The sequence below is a fragment of the Oncorhynchus nerka genome, linkage group LG13 (assembly GCF_034236695.1).
Source record: "Oncorhynchus nerka isolate Pitt River linkage group LG13, Oner_Uvic_2.0, whole genome shotgun sequence".
NCBI classification, from domain to species: domain Eukaryota; kingdom Metazoa; phylum Chordata; class Actinopteri; order Salmoniformes; family Salmonidae; genus Oncorhynchus; species Oncorhynchus nerka.
In genome coordinates this window covers 98,532,843-98,550,613 of record NC_088408.1, presented here as the reverse complement: position 1 = coordinate 98,550,613, position 17,771 = coordinate 98,532,843, and the positions used below count along the sequence as shown (strand labels likewise).

Genomic DNA, 17,771 nt, shown 5'->3' with positions numbered 1-17,771 from the left:
TACCATCCACTATACTGTATACCACACTGCATACCATCCTGTATACCATCCACTATACTGTATATCACACTGCATACCATCCACCATACTGTATACCATCCACCATACTGTATACCACACTGCATACCATCCACTATACTGTATACCACACTGCATACCATCCACCATACTGTATACCACACTGCATACCATCCACCACACTGCATACCATCCACCATACTGTATACCACACTGCATACCATCCACCATACTGTATACCACACTGCATACCATCCACCACACTGCATACCACACTGCATACCATACTGTATACCATCCACCACACTGCATACCATCCACTATACTGTATACCACACTGCATACCATCCACCATACTGCATACCATCCACCACACTGCATACCATCCACCATACTGCATAACATCCACCACACTGCATACCATCCACCACACTGCATAACATCCACCACACTGCATGCCATCCACCATACTGTATACCACACTGCATACCATCCACTATACTGTATACCACACTGCATACCATCCACTATACTGTATACCACACTGCATACCATCCACTATACTGTATACCACACTGTATACCATCCACCACACTGTATACCACACTGCATACCATCCTGTATACCACACTGCATACCATCCACTATACTGTATACCACACTGCATACCGTCCTGTATACCATCCACTATACTGTATACCATCCTGTATACCACACTGCATACCATCCACTATACTGTATACCACACTGCATACCCCAGGGGTGTCAAAGTCAAATGGACGGAGGGCCAAATAAAAAAATCAGCTACAAGACGAGGGCCGGACTGTTCGAATGTTCATTGAAAATTTTTTAAATGACGCATATAGTCTAGTGAACCTAATTGAACCTACTGAAAACCTAACAAATATATTACAATATGATCAGATAAATAAAGCAATATTTTCTTATGGCTCTGTCAGTAATCTTTAATTTTCAACAGACACAAAAGACAAATTTCCTTTATATAAATATCCCCATAACATGAACATTAAATGAAAGAAACCGGTATTCAAGGCACCATCAGTAGACTATATTTTCTATTTTAGCAAAAGTGGGCTAAATTTACTTCAAAGAAAAACAATAATAGCAATTTTCTATCATCCACTCAACTGAAATATTTTTAAAATATAATTGGATTGAAATACAAAAAAATAAAGTGCAAAAATCTATTAATCAAAAACAACACTTTGTTTAAGGAGAAGTAACATGCAGTGAAAACAAATATTAAATTTTAACTTTTAAACTTGAACTGAGTAAAACTCTAAATATGTGATTGCACAGTAATGTTCACTTGTTTGAGGTTGAGGGTGATACTTGGTGGTGTCCCATCTTTTCCACAAGTTCATCAATGTTCTAAGGCTCTGAGCTGAAGAAATCCTCAGAATTGAGTGGAGGTGTTCAGCAGTAAGTCCATGTTTTGTTCAGGTTCATCAAAGAAAACAGTTGTTCACACAGGTATGTGCTGCCAAACATAGACAACGTTTGAGCAGCCTGGATGCGCACCATTGTGCCGGGAGGAAACGGGCGAACTCCGCAGCACCCACTGCCGCATATTTTGCCAGTGCATCATTGCATTGGAGGTCAATCAACTCCATTTGGAGGTTTGGTGGTGAGCTTTCCACGTCAACAGCAAATGGGTTATTCCAACCTGCTTTTTTGTGCTTCAAAGTCAGCAAATCCAAAGTCAGCGGCAAGCATACCTATTTTATCAGCCAACTGTGTGCTCGGGAACGCACTGGTAGAGAGCTTCTCTTTCATGGTCTGGCAGCTGGGAAAGTGGCTCAAATTTTCTTTCCGCATCTGCGTCTCCCACAGAGTCAGTTTGGTTTTAAATGCCTTCACTGTACTGTACATAGAGATGACATCCACCCTGCAGCTGCAAGTTTATTGCATTCAGATGACTGTAATGTCACACAGAAAAGCCATTTCACACAGAAACATTTCAGTTGTGTTGTGTCTTTCCCTTTGCTGTCCAAGAACAGACAAATCTCCTCACCAAACATCTTTGAAGCACCTTTCCCTGGCTTAGCCATCGCACCTCTGTGTGATAAGGCAAATCACATGCTTTCTAACTCCGCATGCCTTGAACTGGCGGTGATTCAAACCTTTGGCTCTGATAAAGTTAACTGTGCGCGTGATGATGCTCATTACATGCTCCATTTTCAAGCTTTACCGCACAACGCTACCACCTGTCGCGTTTTCCTCTTGCATCTTTTCCCGTATCTTCGCCACCAGTCCGCTCCTGTGTCCACACATCGCAGGTGCTCCGTCGGTTGTCAAACCCACACTTTTCCCAAGGCAGCTCCATCTCATTTACCATCTTGACACCTCTTCATACAAATCATGCCCCGTAGTTGTGCCATGCATAGGACGTAAAGCCAAAAACTCCTCTGTCACGCTTAGGTTGGAGTCCACTCCGCGGATGAAAATTGACAACTGGGCAATGTCAGAAATGTCGGTGCTCTCATCCACAGCCAAGGAATATGCAATAAAATCTTTTCCCTTTTTCACAAGCTGCTCTTTTAGATTGATGGACAACTGGTCTACTCTCGCAATGGTGTTTCTGCTCAGACTCACATTTAAAAAGAGTTGCCTTTTTTCTGGGCAAACTACCAAACTTTAATCATGCAGTTTTTGATGAAATCCCCCTCCGTAAATGGCCATTTAGCGATCTCTTCTGCCAAATAAAACTGGCCTTGACAGCAGCCTGGCCTTGTGATTTGGCTTTTTTGAACAGAGCCTGTCGAGATTTGAGGCCTCGTTTTAATTCCTCTGCCTTTTGTAGCCTTTGTTCCATGTCCATATTCTTGTTTTTGTCCGCGTGTTTCGTTTCATAATGTCGTCTCAGATTATACTCTTTCAGTACCGCCACACTTTCTCCACACAGAAGACACACAGGTTTTCCAGCTACCTTCGTGAACATATACTCCGACTCCCACCTTGTTTGAAACCCCCGGTTCTCAGTATCCACCTTCCGTTTTGCCATTTTTGATGGGTATCTGAAAGTTAATTTTACTGTGATGCTGACGACTGCTGTGCCAATAAATATTGAAATGAAGCAGCCTACTGCTCGGTGCGTCACCTTTGCATTGTGGGAAATGTAGTATTGGTGCGTGTAAAAGATCTGCGGGCTGCCGGCTTGCTGCGGGCGGTTCTAATAATAAATCAAGATCATCCCAGGGGCAAAAAACCTTCTTGCATACCATCTCTGACATATGTGCTGTATACCATCCACTATACTGTATACCACACTGCATACCATCCTGTATACCACACTGCATACCATCCACTATACTGTATATCACACTGCATACCATCCACCATACTGTATACCACACTGCATACCATCCACTATACTGTATACCACACTGCATACCATCCACCATACTGTATACCACACTGCATACCATCCACCATAATGTATACCACACTGCATACCATCCACCATACTGTATACCACACTGCATACCATCCACCACACTGCATACCACACTGCATACCATACTGTATACCATCCACCACACTGCATACCACACTGCATACCATCCACTATACTGTATACCACACTGCATACCATCCACCATACTGCATACCATCCACCACACTGCATACCATCCACCACACTGCATACCATCCACCATACTGCATAACATCCACCACACTGCATAACATCCACCACACTGCATAACATCCACCACACTGCATACCATACTGTATACCATCCACCACACTGCATACCACACTGCATACCATCCACTATACTGTATACCACACTGCATACCATCCACCATACTGCATACCATCCACCACACTGCATACCATCCACCATACTGCATAACATCCACCACACTGCATACCATCCACCACACTGCATACCATCCACCACACTGCATAACATCCACCACACTGCATACCATCCACCATACTGTATACCACACTGCATACCATCCACTATACTGTATACCATCCACTATACTGTATACCACACTGCATACCATCCACTATACTGTATACCATCCACTATACTGTATACCACACTGCATACCATCCTGTATACCACACTGCATACCATCCACTATACTGTATACCACACTGCATACCATCCTGTATACCATCCACTATACTGTATACCACACTGCATACCATCCTGTATACCACACTGCATACCATCCACTATACTGTATATCACACTGCATACCATCCACCATACTGTATACCATCCACCATACTGTATACCACACTGCATACCATCCACTATACTGTATACCACACTGCATACCATCCACCATACTGTATACCACACTGCATACCATCCACCACACTGCATACCATCCACCATACTGTATACCACACTGCATACCATCCACCATACTGTATACCACACTGCATACCATCCACCACACTGCATACCATACTGTATACCATCCACCACACTGCATACCACACTGCATACCATCCACTATACTGTATACCACACTGCATACCATCCACCATACTGCATACCATCCACCACACTGCATACCATCCACCACACTGCATACCATCCACCATACTGCATAACATCCACCACACTGCATAACATCCACCACACTGCATAACATCCACCACACTGCATAACATCCACCACACTGCATAACATCCACCACACTGTATACCACACTGCATACCATCCACTATACTGTATACCACACTGCATACCATTCTGTATACTGTATACCACACTGTATACCATCCACCACACTGTATACCACACTGCATACCATCCTGCATACCACACTGCATACCATCCACCACACTGAATACCATCCACCATACTGTATACCACACTGCATACCATCCACTATACTGTATACCACACTGCATACCATCCACCACACTGCATACCATCCACCGTACTGCATAGCCTGGGCACCAGAACGGTTTGTGCTAACATTCCACTTCCTTGTATATATGGTATGGAGTGGCATGATGGCACAAACAGAATGGTAACCAGGCTAGCCTACTCCCAGGCTACGACACAAATGTCACACTATTCCCAATGTAGTGCACTTTGTTTTACCACTCTATTTTTTTTGTTACGGTTTATTAAAAACTAGTTGACTACATAGGGAGTAGGAATGTTGTTTGAAACTTAGCCAGTAGAACCAGCTGTACTATACTAGGTCTGGCCCAAGAGAACATTCTAGATTACAGCCAGTAGAACCAGCTGTACTATACTAGGTCTGGCCCAAGAGAACATTCTAGATTACAGCCAGTAGAACCAGCTGTACCATACTAGGTCTGGCCCAAGAGAACATTCTAGATTACAGCCAGTAGAACCAGCTGTACTATACTAGGTCTGGCCCAAGAGAACATTCTAGATTACAGCCAGTAGAACCAGCTGTACCATACTAGGTCTGGCCCAAGAGAACATTCTAGATTACAGCCAGTAGAACCAGCTGTACCATACTAGGTCTGGCCCAAGAGAACATTCTAGATTACAGCCAGTAGAACTAGCTGTACTATACTAGGTCTGGCCCAAGAGAACATTCTAGATTACAGCATAGCTTGTTTTTCTCCCCTCACACACACACACACACACCTCCACAAATATGTTGTATTTTAATGTCTCCATCCATCACCTCTGTGTCTTTTTAACATAAAGGATCAGCTATGTGTTATATTGACAGTACGTCTCACACACACACACACACACACAACACACACACATTGCTAGCCTGCTTTGTAAAAGGCATCTTCATCCGCCTAGCATTGTGTCATTGATGTCAGTAGTAGTGGACTGACTATACTTCTCTCTGTGCTCAATCCATATTCCCCACCACTAACGTGTGTGTGTGTGGTTTGCCCCTCCAGTTTGCGTGGACCCATGTAACCCTCCTGATCGTGGTTACACAGTCTCACCTAGTCATTCAGAACCTGTTTGAAGGAATGATCTGGTAAGAGACACACACACACACGCACACACACACACCACACGCACACACACACCACACGCACACAGGGCTCTACAGTGCAACCCTTTTACTCACAAAATATTTTGCTGTGCGACCTGACATTTTTATTTAGGAGCCCCCAGTGCACCAGATTCTAGCTTTATTACGCCAAATATTTGTCATTGTGCGCCTACATTTTCCAACTTAGGTCACATGCTCCTTGTAAAAAAGGTTAGCGTAGAGCCCTGACAAAGCATCAGTGTTTCTGGTCACAAAGAAACATCGCCCCCAGACAGACCAGGGCCCGTATCCACACAGAAACGTCGCGCCCAGACAGACCAGGGCCCGTATCCACAAAGAAACGTTGCCCCCAGACAGACCCGGGCCCGTATCCACACAGAAACGTCGCGCCCAGACAGACCAGGGCCCGTATCCACAAAGAAACGTTGCCCCCAAACAGACCCGGGCCCGTATCCACACAGAAACCTCGCGCCCAGACAGACCAGGGCCCGTATCCACAAAGAAACCTTGCGCCCAGACAGACCAGGGCCCGTATCCACAAAGAAACCTCGCGCCCAGACAGACCAGGGCCCGTATCCACACAGAAACCTCGCGCCCAGACAGACCAGGGCCCGTATCCACAAAGAAACCTTGCGCCCAGACAGACCAGGGCCCGTATCCACACAGAAACGTCATGCCCAGACAGACCAGGGCCCGTATCCACACAGAAACGTCGCGCCCAGACAGACCAGGGCCCGTATCCACAAAGAAACCTCGCGCCCAGACAGACCAGGGCCCGTATCCACACAGAAACGTCGTGCCCAGACAGACCAGGGCCCGTATCCACAAAGAAACGTCGCGCCCAGACAGACCAGGGCCCGTATCCACAAGGAAATGTCGCGCCCAGACAGACCAGTGCCCGTATCCACAAGGAAACGTCTCACCCAGACAGACCAGGGCCCGTATCCACAAGGAAATGTCTCACCCAGACAGACCAGGGCCCGTATCCACAAAGAAACGTCGCGTCCAGACAGACCCGGGCCCGTATCCACACAGAAACATCGTGCCCAGACAGACCAGGGCCCGTATCCACACAGAAACGTTGTGCCCAGACAGACCAGGGCCCGTATCCACAAGGAAATGTCGCGCCCAGACAGACCAGGGCCCGTATCCACAAGGAAATGTCGCGTCCAGACAGACCAGGGCCCATATCCACAAGGAAACATCGCCCCCAGACAGACCAGGGCCCGTATCCACACAGAAACGTTGCGCGCAGACAGACCCGGGCCCGTATCCACACAGAAACGTTGTGCCCAGACAGACCAGGGCCCGTATCCACACAGAAACGTCGCGCCCAGACAGACCAGGGCCCGTATCCACAAAGAAACGTTGCCCCCAGACAGACCCGGGCCCGTATCCACACAGAAACGTCGCGCCCAGACAGACCAGGGCCCGTATCCACAAAGAAACGTTGCCCCCAGACAGACCCGGGCCCGTATCCACACAGAAACCTCGCGCCCAGACAGACCAGGGCCCGTATCCACAAAGAAACCTTGCGCCCAGACAGACCAGGGCCCGTATCCACAAAGAAACCTCGCGCCCAGACAGACCAGGGCCCGTATCCACACAGAAACCTCGCGCCCAGACAGACCAGGGCCCGTATCCACAAAGAAACCTCGCGCCCAGACAGACCAGGGCGCGTATCCACACAGAAACGTCATGCCCAGACAGACCAGGGCCCGTATCCACACAGAAACGTCGCGCCCAGACAGACCAGGGCCCGTATCCACAAAGAAACCTCGCGCCCAGACAGACCAGGGCCCGTATCCACACAGAAACGTCGCGCCCAGACAGACCAGGGCCCGTATCCACAAAGAAACGTCGCGCCCAGACAGACCAGGGCCCGTATCCACAAGGAAATGTCGCGCCCAGACAGACCAGTGCCCGTATCCACAAGGAAACGTCTCACCCAGACAGACCAGGGCCCGTATCCACAAGGAAATGTCTCACCCAGACAGACCAGGGCCCGTATCCACAAAGAAACGTCGCGTCCAGACAGACCAGGGCCCGTATCCACAAAGAAACGTTGCGCCCAGACAGACCAGGGCCCGTATCCACAAGGAAATGTCGCGCCCAGACAGACCAGGGCCCGTATCCACAAGGAAATGTCGCGTCCAGACAGACCAGGGCCCATATCCACAAGGAAACATCGCCCCCAGACAGACCAGGGCCCGTATCCACACAGAAACGTTGCACGCAGACAGACCCGGGCCCGTATCCACACAGAAACGTTGTGCCCAGACAGACCAGGGCCCGTATCCACACAAAAACGTCTCAGAAAAGGTCCTAAGAATCCTGCTTTAATCCTAAATAACCTCTCAGCCCAGAGTAGGTTTTAGTGTGACGTTAAAACACTGCCCGCACTAACTCTAAGCCAGGAGTAAACTCGACTCATTAAGTTTATCTCAACTGGTTGAACGGCAGTTTAAGGAAGATGGTGATGACGCTCATTGACGTTGGTTATACCCCACCAATCGCGATGAGGCCAGCTGTGAACTCTATGGCACGTTTCAGACACCTAGACAATGTGGCTGTACTTCATAATGTTGTCATGGTGAAGCCTTTGAGATCATTTCCTCCAGACAACGTCACTTCTCTTAATTATCGCCTAATATGATCGCATGCATAATGATAATTTTTTAACCAATTCTTGTTGGTGAAGAGAATGTTGCACGTTTTAAAGCTTATTTCCTGAAATTCTACACATTTTGTCATGGGGTGCAAAGAAAATTTTGCAGTTTTAAAGCAGTAGTCTACCGGGTATGTTACGGTAGGGCGGCAGTCTACCGGGTATGTTACGGTAGGACGGTAGTCTACCGGGTATGTTACGGTAGGACGGTAGTCTACCGGGTACGTTACGGTAGGGCGGTAGCTTACCGGGTACGTTACGGTAGGGCGGTAGCTTACCGGGTACGTTACGGTAGGGTGGTAGCTTACCGGGTATGTTACGGTAGGATGGTAGTCTACCGGGTATGTTACGGTAGGATGGTAGTCTACCGGGTATGTTACGGTAGGACGGTAGTCTACCGGGTATGTTGCGGTAGGACGGTAGCCTACCGGGTAGTGTACGGTAGGACGGTAGTCTACCGGGTATGTTACGGTAGGACGGTAGCCTACCGGGTATGTTACGGTAGGGCGGTAGTCTACCGGGTATGTTACGGTAGTCTACCGGGTATGGTGATGTAGGGCGGTAGTCTACCAGGTATGGTGATGTAGGGCGGTAGACTACCAGGTATGGTGATGTAGGGCGGTAGACTACCAGGTATGGTGATGTAGGGCGGTAGACTACCAGGTATGGTGCGGTAGACTACCAGGTATGTTGCGGTAGGCTACCAGGTATGTTGCGGTAGACTACCAGGTATGTTGCGGTAGACTACCAGGTATGGTGCGGTAGGGCAGTAGACTACCAGGTATGGTGTGGTAGACTACCAGGTATGGTGCGGTAGGGTGGTAGACTACCAGGTATGGTGCGGTAGGGCGGTAGGCTACCAGGTATGTTGCGGTAGACTACCAGGTATGTTGCGGTAGACTACCAGGTATGGTGCGGTAGACTACCAGGTATGGTGCGGTAGACTACCAGGTATGGTGCGGTAGGGCAGTAGACTACCAGGTATGGTGTGGTAGACTACCAGGTATGGTGTGGTAGACTACCAGGTATAGGGCAGTAGACTACCAGGTATGGTGCGGTAGGGCGGTAGACTACCAGGTATGTTGCGGTAGACTACCAGGTATGTTGCGGTAGAGCGGTAGACTACCAGGTATGGTGTGGTAGACTACCAGGTATGGTGCGATGGAGCAGTAGACTACCAGGTATGGTGCGGTAGAGCGGTAGACTACCAGGTATGGTGCGGTAGAGCGGTAGACTACCAGGTATGTTTCGGTAGACTACCAGGTATGTTGCGGTAGACTACCAGGTATGTTGCGGTAGACTACCAGGAATGGTGCGGTAGACTACCAGGTATGGTGCGGTAGACTACCAGTTATGTTGCGGTAGACTACCAGGTATGTTGCGGTAGACTACCAGGTATGGTGCGGTAGACTACCAGGTATGGTGCGGTAGAGCGGTAGACTACCAGGTATGTTGCGGTAGACTACCAGGTATGTTGCGGTAGACTACCAGGTATGGTGCGGTAGACTACCAGGTATGGTGCGGTAGACTACCAGTTATGTTGCGGTAGACTACCAGTTATGTTGCGGTAGACTACCAGGTATGTTGCGGTAGACTACCAGGTATGTTGCGGTAGACTACCAGGTATGGTGCGGTAGACTACCCCAGGTATGGTGCGGTAGAGCGGTAGACTACCAGTTATGTTGCGGTAGACTACCAGGTATGTTGCGGTAGACTACCAGGTATGTTACGGTAGACTACCAGGTATGGTGCGGTAGACTACCAGGTATGGTGCGGTAGACTACCAGGTATGGTGCGGTAGAGTGGTAGCCTACCAGGTATGGTGCGGTAGACTACCAGGTATGGTGCGGTAGAGCGGTAGACTACCAGGTATGTTGCGGTAGGGCGGTAGCTTACCGGGTATGTTACGGTAGGGCGGTAGCTTACCGGGTATGTTACGGTAGGGCGGTAGCTTACCGGGTATGTTACGGTAGGGCGGGAGCTTACCGGGTATGTTACGGTAGGGCGGTAGCTTACCGGGTATGTTACGGTATATTGAATCTGTATGTAAGCGGTGTCTATAACCGGTAAACAGTTTTTTCAAATCTTTGACCATGTTTACATCTTGAATGTTGTTTTCCAGGTTCATCGTCCCCATCTCCATAGTGATATGCAATGACATCATGGCCTACCTGTTTGGTTTCTTCTTTGGCAGAACGCCACTCATTAAGGTACACTTATATTATATATATATTATAAACTGGGTGGTTTGAGCACTGAATGCTGATTGGCTGACAGCCGTTGGTATATCAGACCGTATACCACGGGTGTGACAGAGCATTTCCTTGTACTGCTGTAATTAGGTTGGTAGCCAGTTTATAATAGCAATAAGGCATCTGGGGACTTTGTGGTATATGGCCAATATACCACGGCTGATGGCTGTATCCCGGGACTCCGTGTTGCGTCGTGCCAAGAACAGCCCTTAGCCGTGATATATTGGCCATATAATACCATAAAGCCCCGAGATTCCCTATTGCTTAAATATATGACGTGTTTGTACCAGGGTTACTTTGGGCCCAATTCCACCCTAATCCCAGTCCATCCACGAAGAGAAGAGGAGCTCCTAAAACCAAGAAGAAGAATACTTTGTTGGACATTCTTGCAATTAGTCTTTTTTTTGTTGCTTAAACCCAACCCCTCCACCCACACACGCACACACGCAAACACACACGCACGCACACATGCACACACACACACACGCGCACGCACACACATACACACGCACGCACACACATGCACGCACACACACACACACGCACGCACGCACATACACGCACGCACGCACATACACGCACGCACGTACACACACACAATGAGAAACAGACAGAGATTCTCAGTATGGCTGTAGGACAGATAGATGACCTTCTTCTTTCCCAATGAAGATGAGTCACATGTGGCTTGGGGTTAGGGTTGGCACACTGAGGTAAGGCCAGGACAGGCTGGATACTGTCATCCCCTGTGTGAAACCCTATGTCATCCCCTGTGTGAAACGCTATGTCATCCCCTGTGTGAAACGCTATGTCATCCCCTGTGTGAAACGCTATGTCATCCCCTGTGTGAAACGCTATGTCATCCCCTGCGTGAAACGCTATGTCATCCCCTGTGTGAAACGCTATGTCATCCCCTGTGTGAAACGCTATGTCATCCCCTGCGTGAAACGCTATGTCATCCCCTGTGTGAAACGCTGTTATTGTATCTGTCTCCACTCAAATCTCAATTCAGTTTCTATACTCCCAGTTCAGGAAGTGGAATTGCAATGAAAAATATATATATTTTATATATATATAATATATATATATTTTATATATAAAATACATAGAGAGGAATAATTGTGCCTAACACGTTCCAAATGAAATGTATCATTTTTAATTTTCTTACAGCTGTCTCCTAAGAAGACGTGGGAGGGGTTTATAGGAGGCTTCTTCGGGACCCTGGTCTGTGGCTTCGTAGTGAGTACTACAGTGCAGTAAAGTTATGATGATAGTATGTTGTACCTTTTTACCTTTAGAGCACGGAAATAAAGTGCCCATCCTCATTGATGATCCTCTGCTGTGTTTCTCCTAGCTGGCCTACCTGCTAGCTCAGTTCCAGTACTTTGTATGTCCTGTGGAGTACAACAGCGAGACCAACCGTTTCACCGCGGACTGTGAACCCTCTGACATCTTTGTGATGCAACAGTACACATTTCCTTTCGCTGTCCAGAACATCCTCACATGGGTAAGGAAATTCCTGAAACCTTCCTAAGAAATCCCCAGTTGAAGAATTCAAAATATGGTTTCATGTGCTCCTAGATGGCTTAGACATTAATAGGCAGACTGGTCTGTTACTGGTCTAGTGAGGATGCGAGACCGAGAGAATCTACTACTGGTCTGTTGAGGATGAGAGAGGATGAGAGAGAGGATGAGAGAGAGGATGAGAGAGAGGATGAGAGAGAGAGAGAGAGAGAGAGGATGAGAGAGAGAGAGATCATGTGTTCTAGAGATCATGTGTTCTAGAGATCATGTGTTCTAGAGATCATGTGTTCTAGAGATCATGTGTTCTAGACATGGTCAATACTGAGTTGTATTTACTACGTTGTTCAGAACATTTACTAATTAGCTGATGCCCAATACATAGTGGTACTTGTTTTAGTGAGTCCAATCGGAAACCCTAAACAACGTGTGTGTCTCTACAGAAAACGGTGAACCTGTACCCGTATCAGATCCACAGTGTGGTGCTCTCCACCTTCGCCTCTCTGATTGGTCCCTTTGGAGGATTCTTTGCCAGCGGCTTCAAGCGAGCGTTCCAGATCAAAGTGAGAGAACACACACAGGCTGGCGTAGGGTCATCTCCACCTTCGCCTCTCTGATTGGTCCCTTTGGAGGAAAGAGAGAACACACACAGGCTGGCGTAGGGTGATCTCCATGGATACCTTAAAGACACAATCTGTTATTTCTCTGTAGTAACTTATCTATCTCTCGCTCTCGCTCGCTCTCAGGACCTTCTCTGTAATAACTTAGTGGGGCAAAAAAGTATTTAGTCAGCCACCAATTGTGCAAGTTCTCCCACTTAAAAAGATGAGAGAGGCCTGTAATTTTCATCATAGGTACACTTCAACTATGACAGACAAAATTAGAAAAAAAAATCCAGAAAATCACATTGTGGGATTTTTTATGAATTTATTTGCAAATTATGGTGGAAAATAAGTATTTGGTCACCTACAAACAAGCTCTCACAGACCTGTAACTTCTTCTTTAAGAGGCTCCTCTGTCCTCCACTCGTTACCTGTATTAATGGCACCTGTTTGAACTTGTTATCAGTATAAAATACACCTGTCCACAACCTCAAACAGTCACGCTCCAAACTCCACTAAAAACATATCTATCTCTCGCTCGCTCTCAGGTCCTTCTCTGTAATAACTTCTCTCTCTCTCTCCTGTCAGGACTTTGCAGACACCATCCCTGGTCACGGAGGCATCATGGATCGCTTCGACTGTCAGTATCTGATGGCTACATTCACTCACGTTTACATAGCCAGCTTCATCAGGTAAGCTTCGTCACTTTAAAGTAGCCAGCTTCATCAGGTAGGGGTCATCACTTTAACCTAGCTAGCTTCATCAGGTAAAGGTAATCACATTCACCTAGCCAGCATCATCAGGTAAGGGTCGTCACATTCACCTAGCCAGCAAGCGGCAGTAGGATGAGTGAGCCAGTTTATAGTAGCAGCAGTAGGATGAGTGAGCCAGTTTATAGTAGCAGCAGTAGGATGAGTGAGCCAGTTTATAGTAGCAGCAGTAGGATGAGTGAGCCAGTTTATAGTAGCAGCAGTAGGATGAGTGAGCCAGTTTATAGTAGCAGCAGTAGGATGAGTGAGCCAGTTTATAGTAGCAGCAGTAGGATGAGTGAGCCAGTTTATAGTAGCAGCAGTAGGATGAGTGAGCCAGTTTATAGTAGCAGCAGTAGGATGAGTGAGCCAGTTTATAGTAGCAGCAGTAGGATGAGTGAGCCAGTTTATAGTAGCAGCAGTAGGATGAGTGAGCCAGTTTATAGTAGCAGCAGTAGGATGAGTGAGCCAGTTTATAGTAGCAGCAGTAGGATGAGTGAGCCAGTTTATAGTAGCAGCAGTAGGATGAGTGAGCCAGTTTATAGTAGCAGCAGTAGGATGAGTGAGCCAGTTTATAGTAGCAGCAGTAGGATGAGTGAGCCAGTTTATAGTAGCAGCAGTAGGATGAGTGAGCCAGTTTATAGTAGCAGCAAGCGGCAGTAGGATGAGTGAGCCGGTCAGCTGAAATAGACCAGCAGTAAGGTTGGTGTGATTGATACTAACCTCTAATTGATGCCATCTCAGCTGATGGCAAGCCTGAGGCGAGGCCTCTAATTGATGCCATCTCAGCTGATGGCAAGCCTGAGGCGAGGCACTCTGGTTTCCCATCTGAACTGGCTCCAATTAATTTAGTTATTATTGCTGGCCCTGTCCTGTGGTTTGATAAGAGGTTATTGGTAGTTAGTTATTATGGCTGATCCTGTTATGTTATGTAGTGCTGAGCGATTACCATAATTTTTCATTTTTTAAACAACTAATTTATCGACATTTGTTCAATTATTTGAATTCCATTTTGGTCTGTTTTTTTCTGTGAACTCAATGTGCTGCATTTATTTTCTAGATCATGCCCTAACAATGTGATGTAGTAGGGAGTTGTAGTTTCCAACAGGCCAATGTTCTACATAGTTTAACCACGTTTTCTGTACTATTAACTACAATGACCATAATCCTTTGCACGCCTGCTACATAAGGAACAGAATAATGCACAATCAAGAGGGGATTACATAGAGAACAATTGCTATGAGGTATCTCTACCTGAAAATACGTGATCTAAGTGATTTGATAGTTGGTATTCAGCGGTCATAAAAGTATACCTTATTTACTGGGAAGAACTACTAAAATAGTGATTTTTGTCAGACAGCAGCTCTATAGAGATGAGATGATGACTTGGAATGAAATAGTAAAGTCATCAAATAAAACTAATGTAATATACGCCATAACATAACGGGGCGGCAGGGTAGCCTAGTGGTTAGAGTGTAGAGGCGGCAGGGTAGCCTAGTGGTTAGAGTGTAGAGGCGGCAGGGTAGACTAGTGGTTAGAGTGTAGAGGCGGCAGGGTAGCCTAGTGGTTAGAGTGTAGAGGCGGCAGGGTAGACTAGTGGTTAGAGTGTAGAGGCGGCAGGGTAGCCTAGTGGTTAGAGTGTAGAGGCGGCAGGGTAGTCTAGTGGTTAGAGTGTAGAGGCGGCAGGGTAGACTAGTGGTTAGAGTGTAGAGGCGGCAGGGTAGACTAGTGGTTAGAGTGTAGAGGCGGCAGGGTAGACTAGTGGTTAGAGTGTAGAGGCGGCAGGGTAGCCTAGTGGTTAGAGCGTTGGACTAGTAACCGGAAGGTTGCAAGTTCATATCCCGACCTGACAAGGTACAAATCTGTCGTTCTGCCCTGAACAGGCACTTAACCCACTGTTCCTAGACCAGTTAACCCACTGTTCCTAGACCAGTTAACCCACTGTTCCTAGACCAGTTAAGGCCGTCATTGTAAATAAGAATTTGTTCTTTAACTGACTTGCCTAGTTAAATAAATAAAAAATAACTGAAATAATGTATTAAAGTAATGTGAATAAATGATGGTTAATAAGCAGTAATGGGTCACTATACCACTATACCATGATGGGACTTTTATTTTATTCTGTGCATTCAATGTTTGCCAAAAATTATTGAAATATAAATTGTGATTCTTAAAAAAAAAAAAAATAACTGAAACCAAACTGACTTCAAAAAGCATTAATGACATGTTATGTCTGTGTTCCAGAGGTCCCAACCCCAGCAGCTGTTATATTATAATATGTTATGTCTGTGTTCCAGAGGTCCCAGCAGCTGTTATATTATAATATGTTATGTCTGTGTTCCAGGGGTCCCAGCAGCTGTTTATATTATATGTTTATGTTATGTCTGTGTTCCAGAGGTCCCAGCAGCTGTTATATTATAATATGTTATGTCTGTGTTCCAGAGGTCCCAACCCTAGCAGCTGTTATATTATAATATGTTATGTCTGTGTTCCAGGGGTCCCAACCCTAGCAGCTGTTATATTATAATATGTTATGTCTGTGTTCCAGGGGTCCCAACCCCAGCAAGGTGTTACAGCAGCTGTTGGTCCTGCAGCCAGAGCAGCAGCTCAGTATCTTCAACGCCATGAGAGACCGCCTGAGAGACAGGGGAATACTGCCCCCTGCTGCCATGTAGTACACACACACAGAGAGAGAGAGAGAGTGTTGTCCGAGAGAATTGTCTTTTGGCTGCTTGTGTGTTCCTAGATTTACACATCTAGTTTTTCTGGATCTATGTCAAGTAATGCGAGGGGGGAAAAAATGGCACAGCAGCCATTTTGGGACAGGGTGTAGATGAGCACACATGGCAATCATCTTTTTTTGGTGATTTCTACCTTCTTCCAGAAACTCTTCTGAACAGCGACTGTTTTGTTTTTCTTGTTCTTTTAACCAGTCCTCATTACTGTGAACTAAGGTGTTGCTCCCAGCAACAAGACGTTAGCTTTTACCAATAACAACAATACTTTCGCGACTTTACATGTACCACTGGGACCTGCACGAGCACCTGCACCAACAAACTACAGTAAATCAATGTAATGCTACCATGCTAACTAGCGGCAGCAACATTTTAAAGACTAAAGGCTGCGTTGCTCTGAAGAAACCAAATTGATCCTAGTTAAGACCGCATATGGTTTGTTTCATAACGTGCTGTAGGGGACAGTGACTGGCGGTCACCCTGTGGATGGATGGAGATTATTACAGTGATTTTATCCGAACTGAAGGAAGACAGAGCAAATCTTACAGAACCAGGATAGCAGTTTATCCTGTTGGCTTGGAGCAACAGCAGGGTCTTATTCACTAGACACCAAACCGAAGAAAACGGACCGGAACAGGGAGGTACTGACCTGAATTTGTCCAATTAGAAACGTCTGTTTTTTGTTGCATAATGTTTTGCTAAAGTGTGCACTATAATGAACGTTTTTGGGCGCTGCCCTAATATGTTGAAGATACTAAACACACTTGACTTGAGCAGGGTTTTCATTTAATAATAGTATGTATCTTGTCTATATCAGAGATGATGGTCTTCACGTCAACATGACGTATACAACAATAATACGATCTAAAAACGATTAAGCATGTTCCTAAATCCTGTCGTTCATTACAACTGAAATAAGCTGTTTTTCTTCTGAAGTAGTTTTAGTTTCTAGATTGACCTACTGTTAGGTTTTGGAACTTCACCTCACGCTATAATACACACTACCGTTCAAAAGTGTTTATTTATATTTACTGTTTTCTACATTGTAGAATAATAGTGAAGACATCAAAACTATGAAATAACACAGTAATCAAAAATTCATTTAAATTTGAGATTCTTCAAAGTAGCCACCCAGTGCCTTGATGACAGCTTTGCACACTATTGGCATTCTCTCAACCAGCTTCATGAGGTAGTCACCTGGAATGCATTTCAATTAACAGGTGTGCCTTGTTAAAA

At 46.3% G+C, this 17,771-nt stretch overlaps 1 protein-coding gene across 4 annotated transcripts in view; it reads left to right on the top strand.

Annotated features, from left to right (window-relative positions):
- LOC115123851 (phosphatidate cytidylyltransferase 1-like) overlaps positions 1-17,771 on the top strand; it is a 56,470-nt gene that overhangs the window by 33,851 nt on the left and 4,848 nt on the right. For 2 of the 4 annotated variants that reach the window (XM_065026900.1, XM_065026902.1), the window contains 6 exons: positions 5,911-5,993; positions 10,802-10,889; positions 12,099-12,167; positions 12,283-12,435; positions 12,893-13,012; positions 13,640-13,743. In XM_065026900.1, the coding sequence (XP_064882972.1) occupies positions 5,911-5,993; positions 10,802-10,889; positions 12,099-12,167; positions 12,283-12,435; positions 12,893-13,012; positions 13,640-13,743 (617 nt within the window). Of the gene's footprint in view, positions 1-5,910; positions 5,994-10,801; positions 10,890-12,098; positions 12,168-12,282; positions 12,436-12,892; positions 13,013-13,639; positions 13,744-16,348; positions 17,414-17,771 lie in introns of those variants that run through there. The other 2 variants (XR_010465652.1, XM_065026901.1) reach the window with 2 other exon arrangements.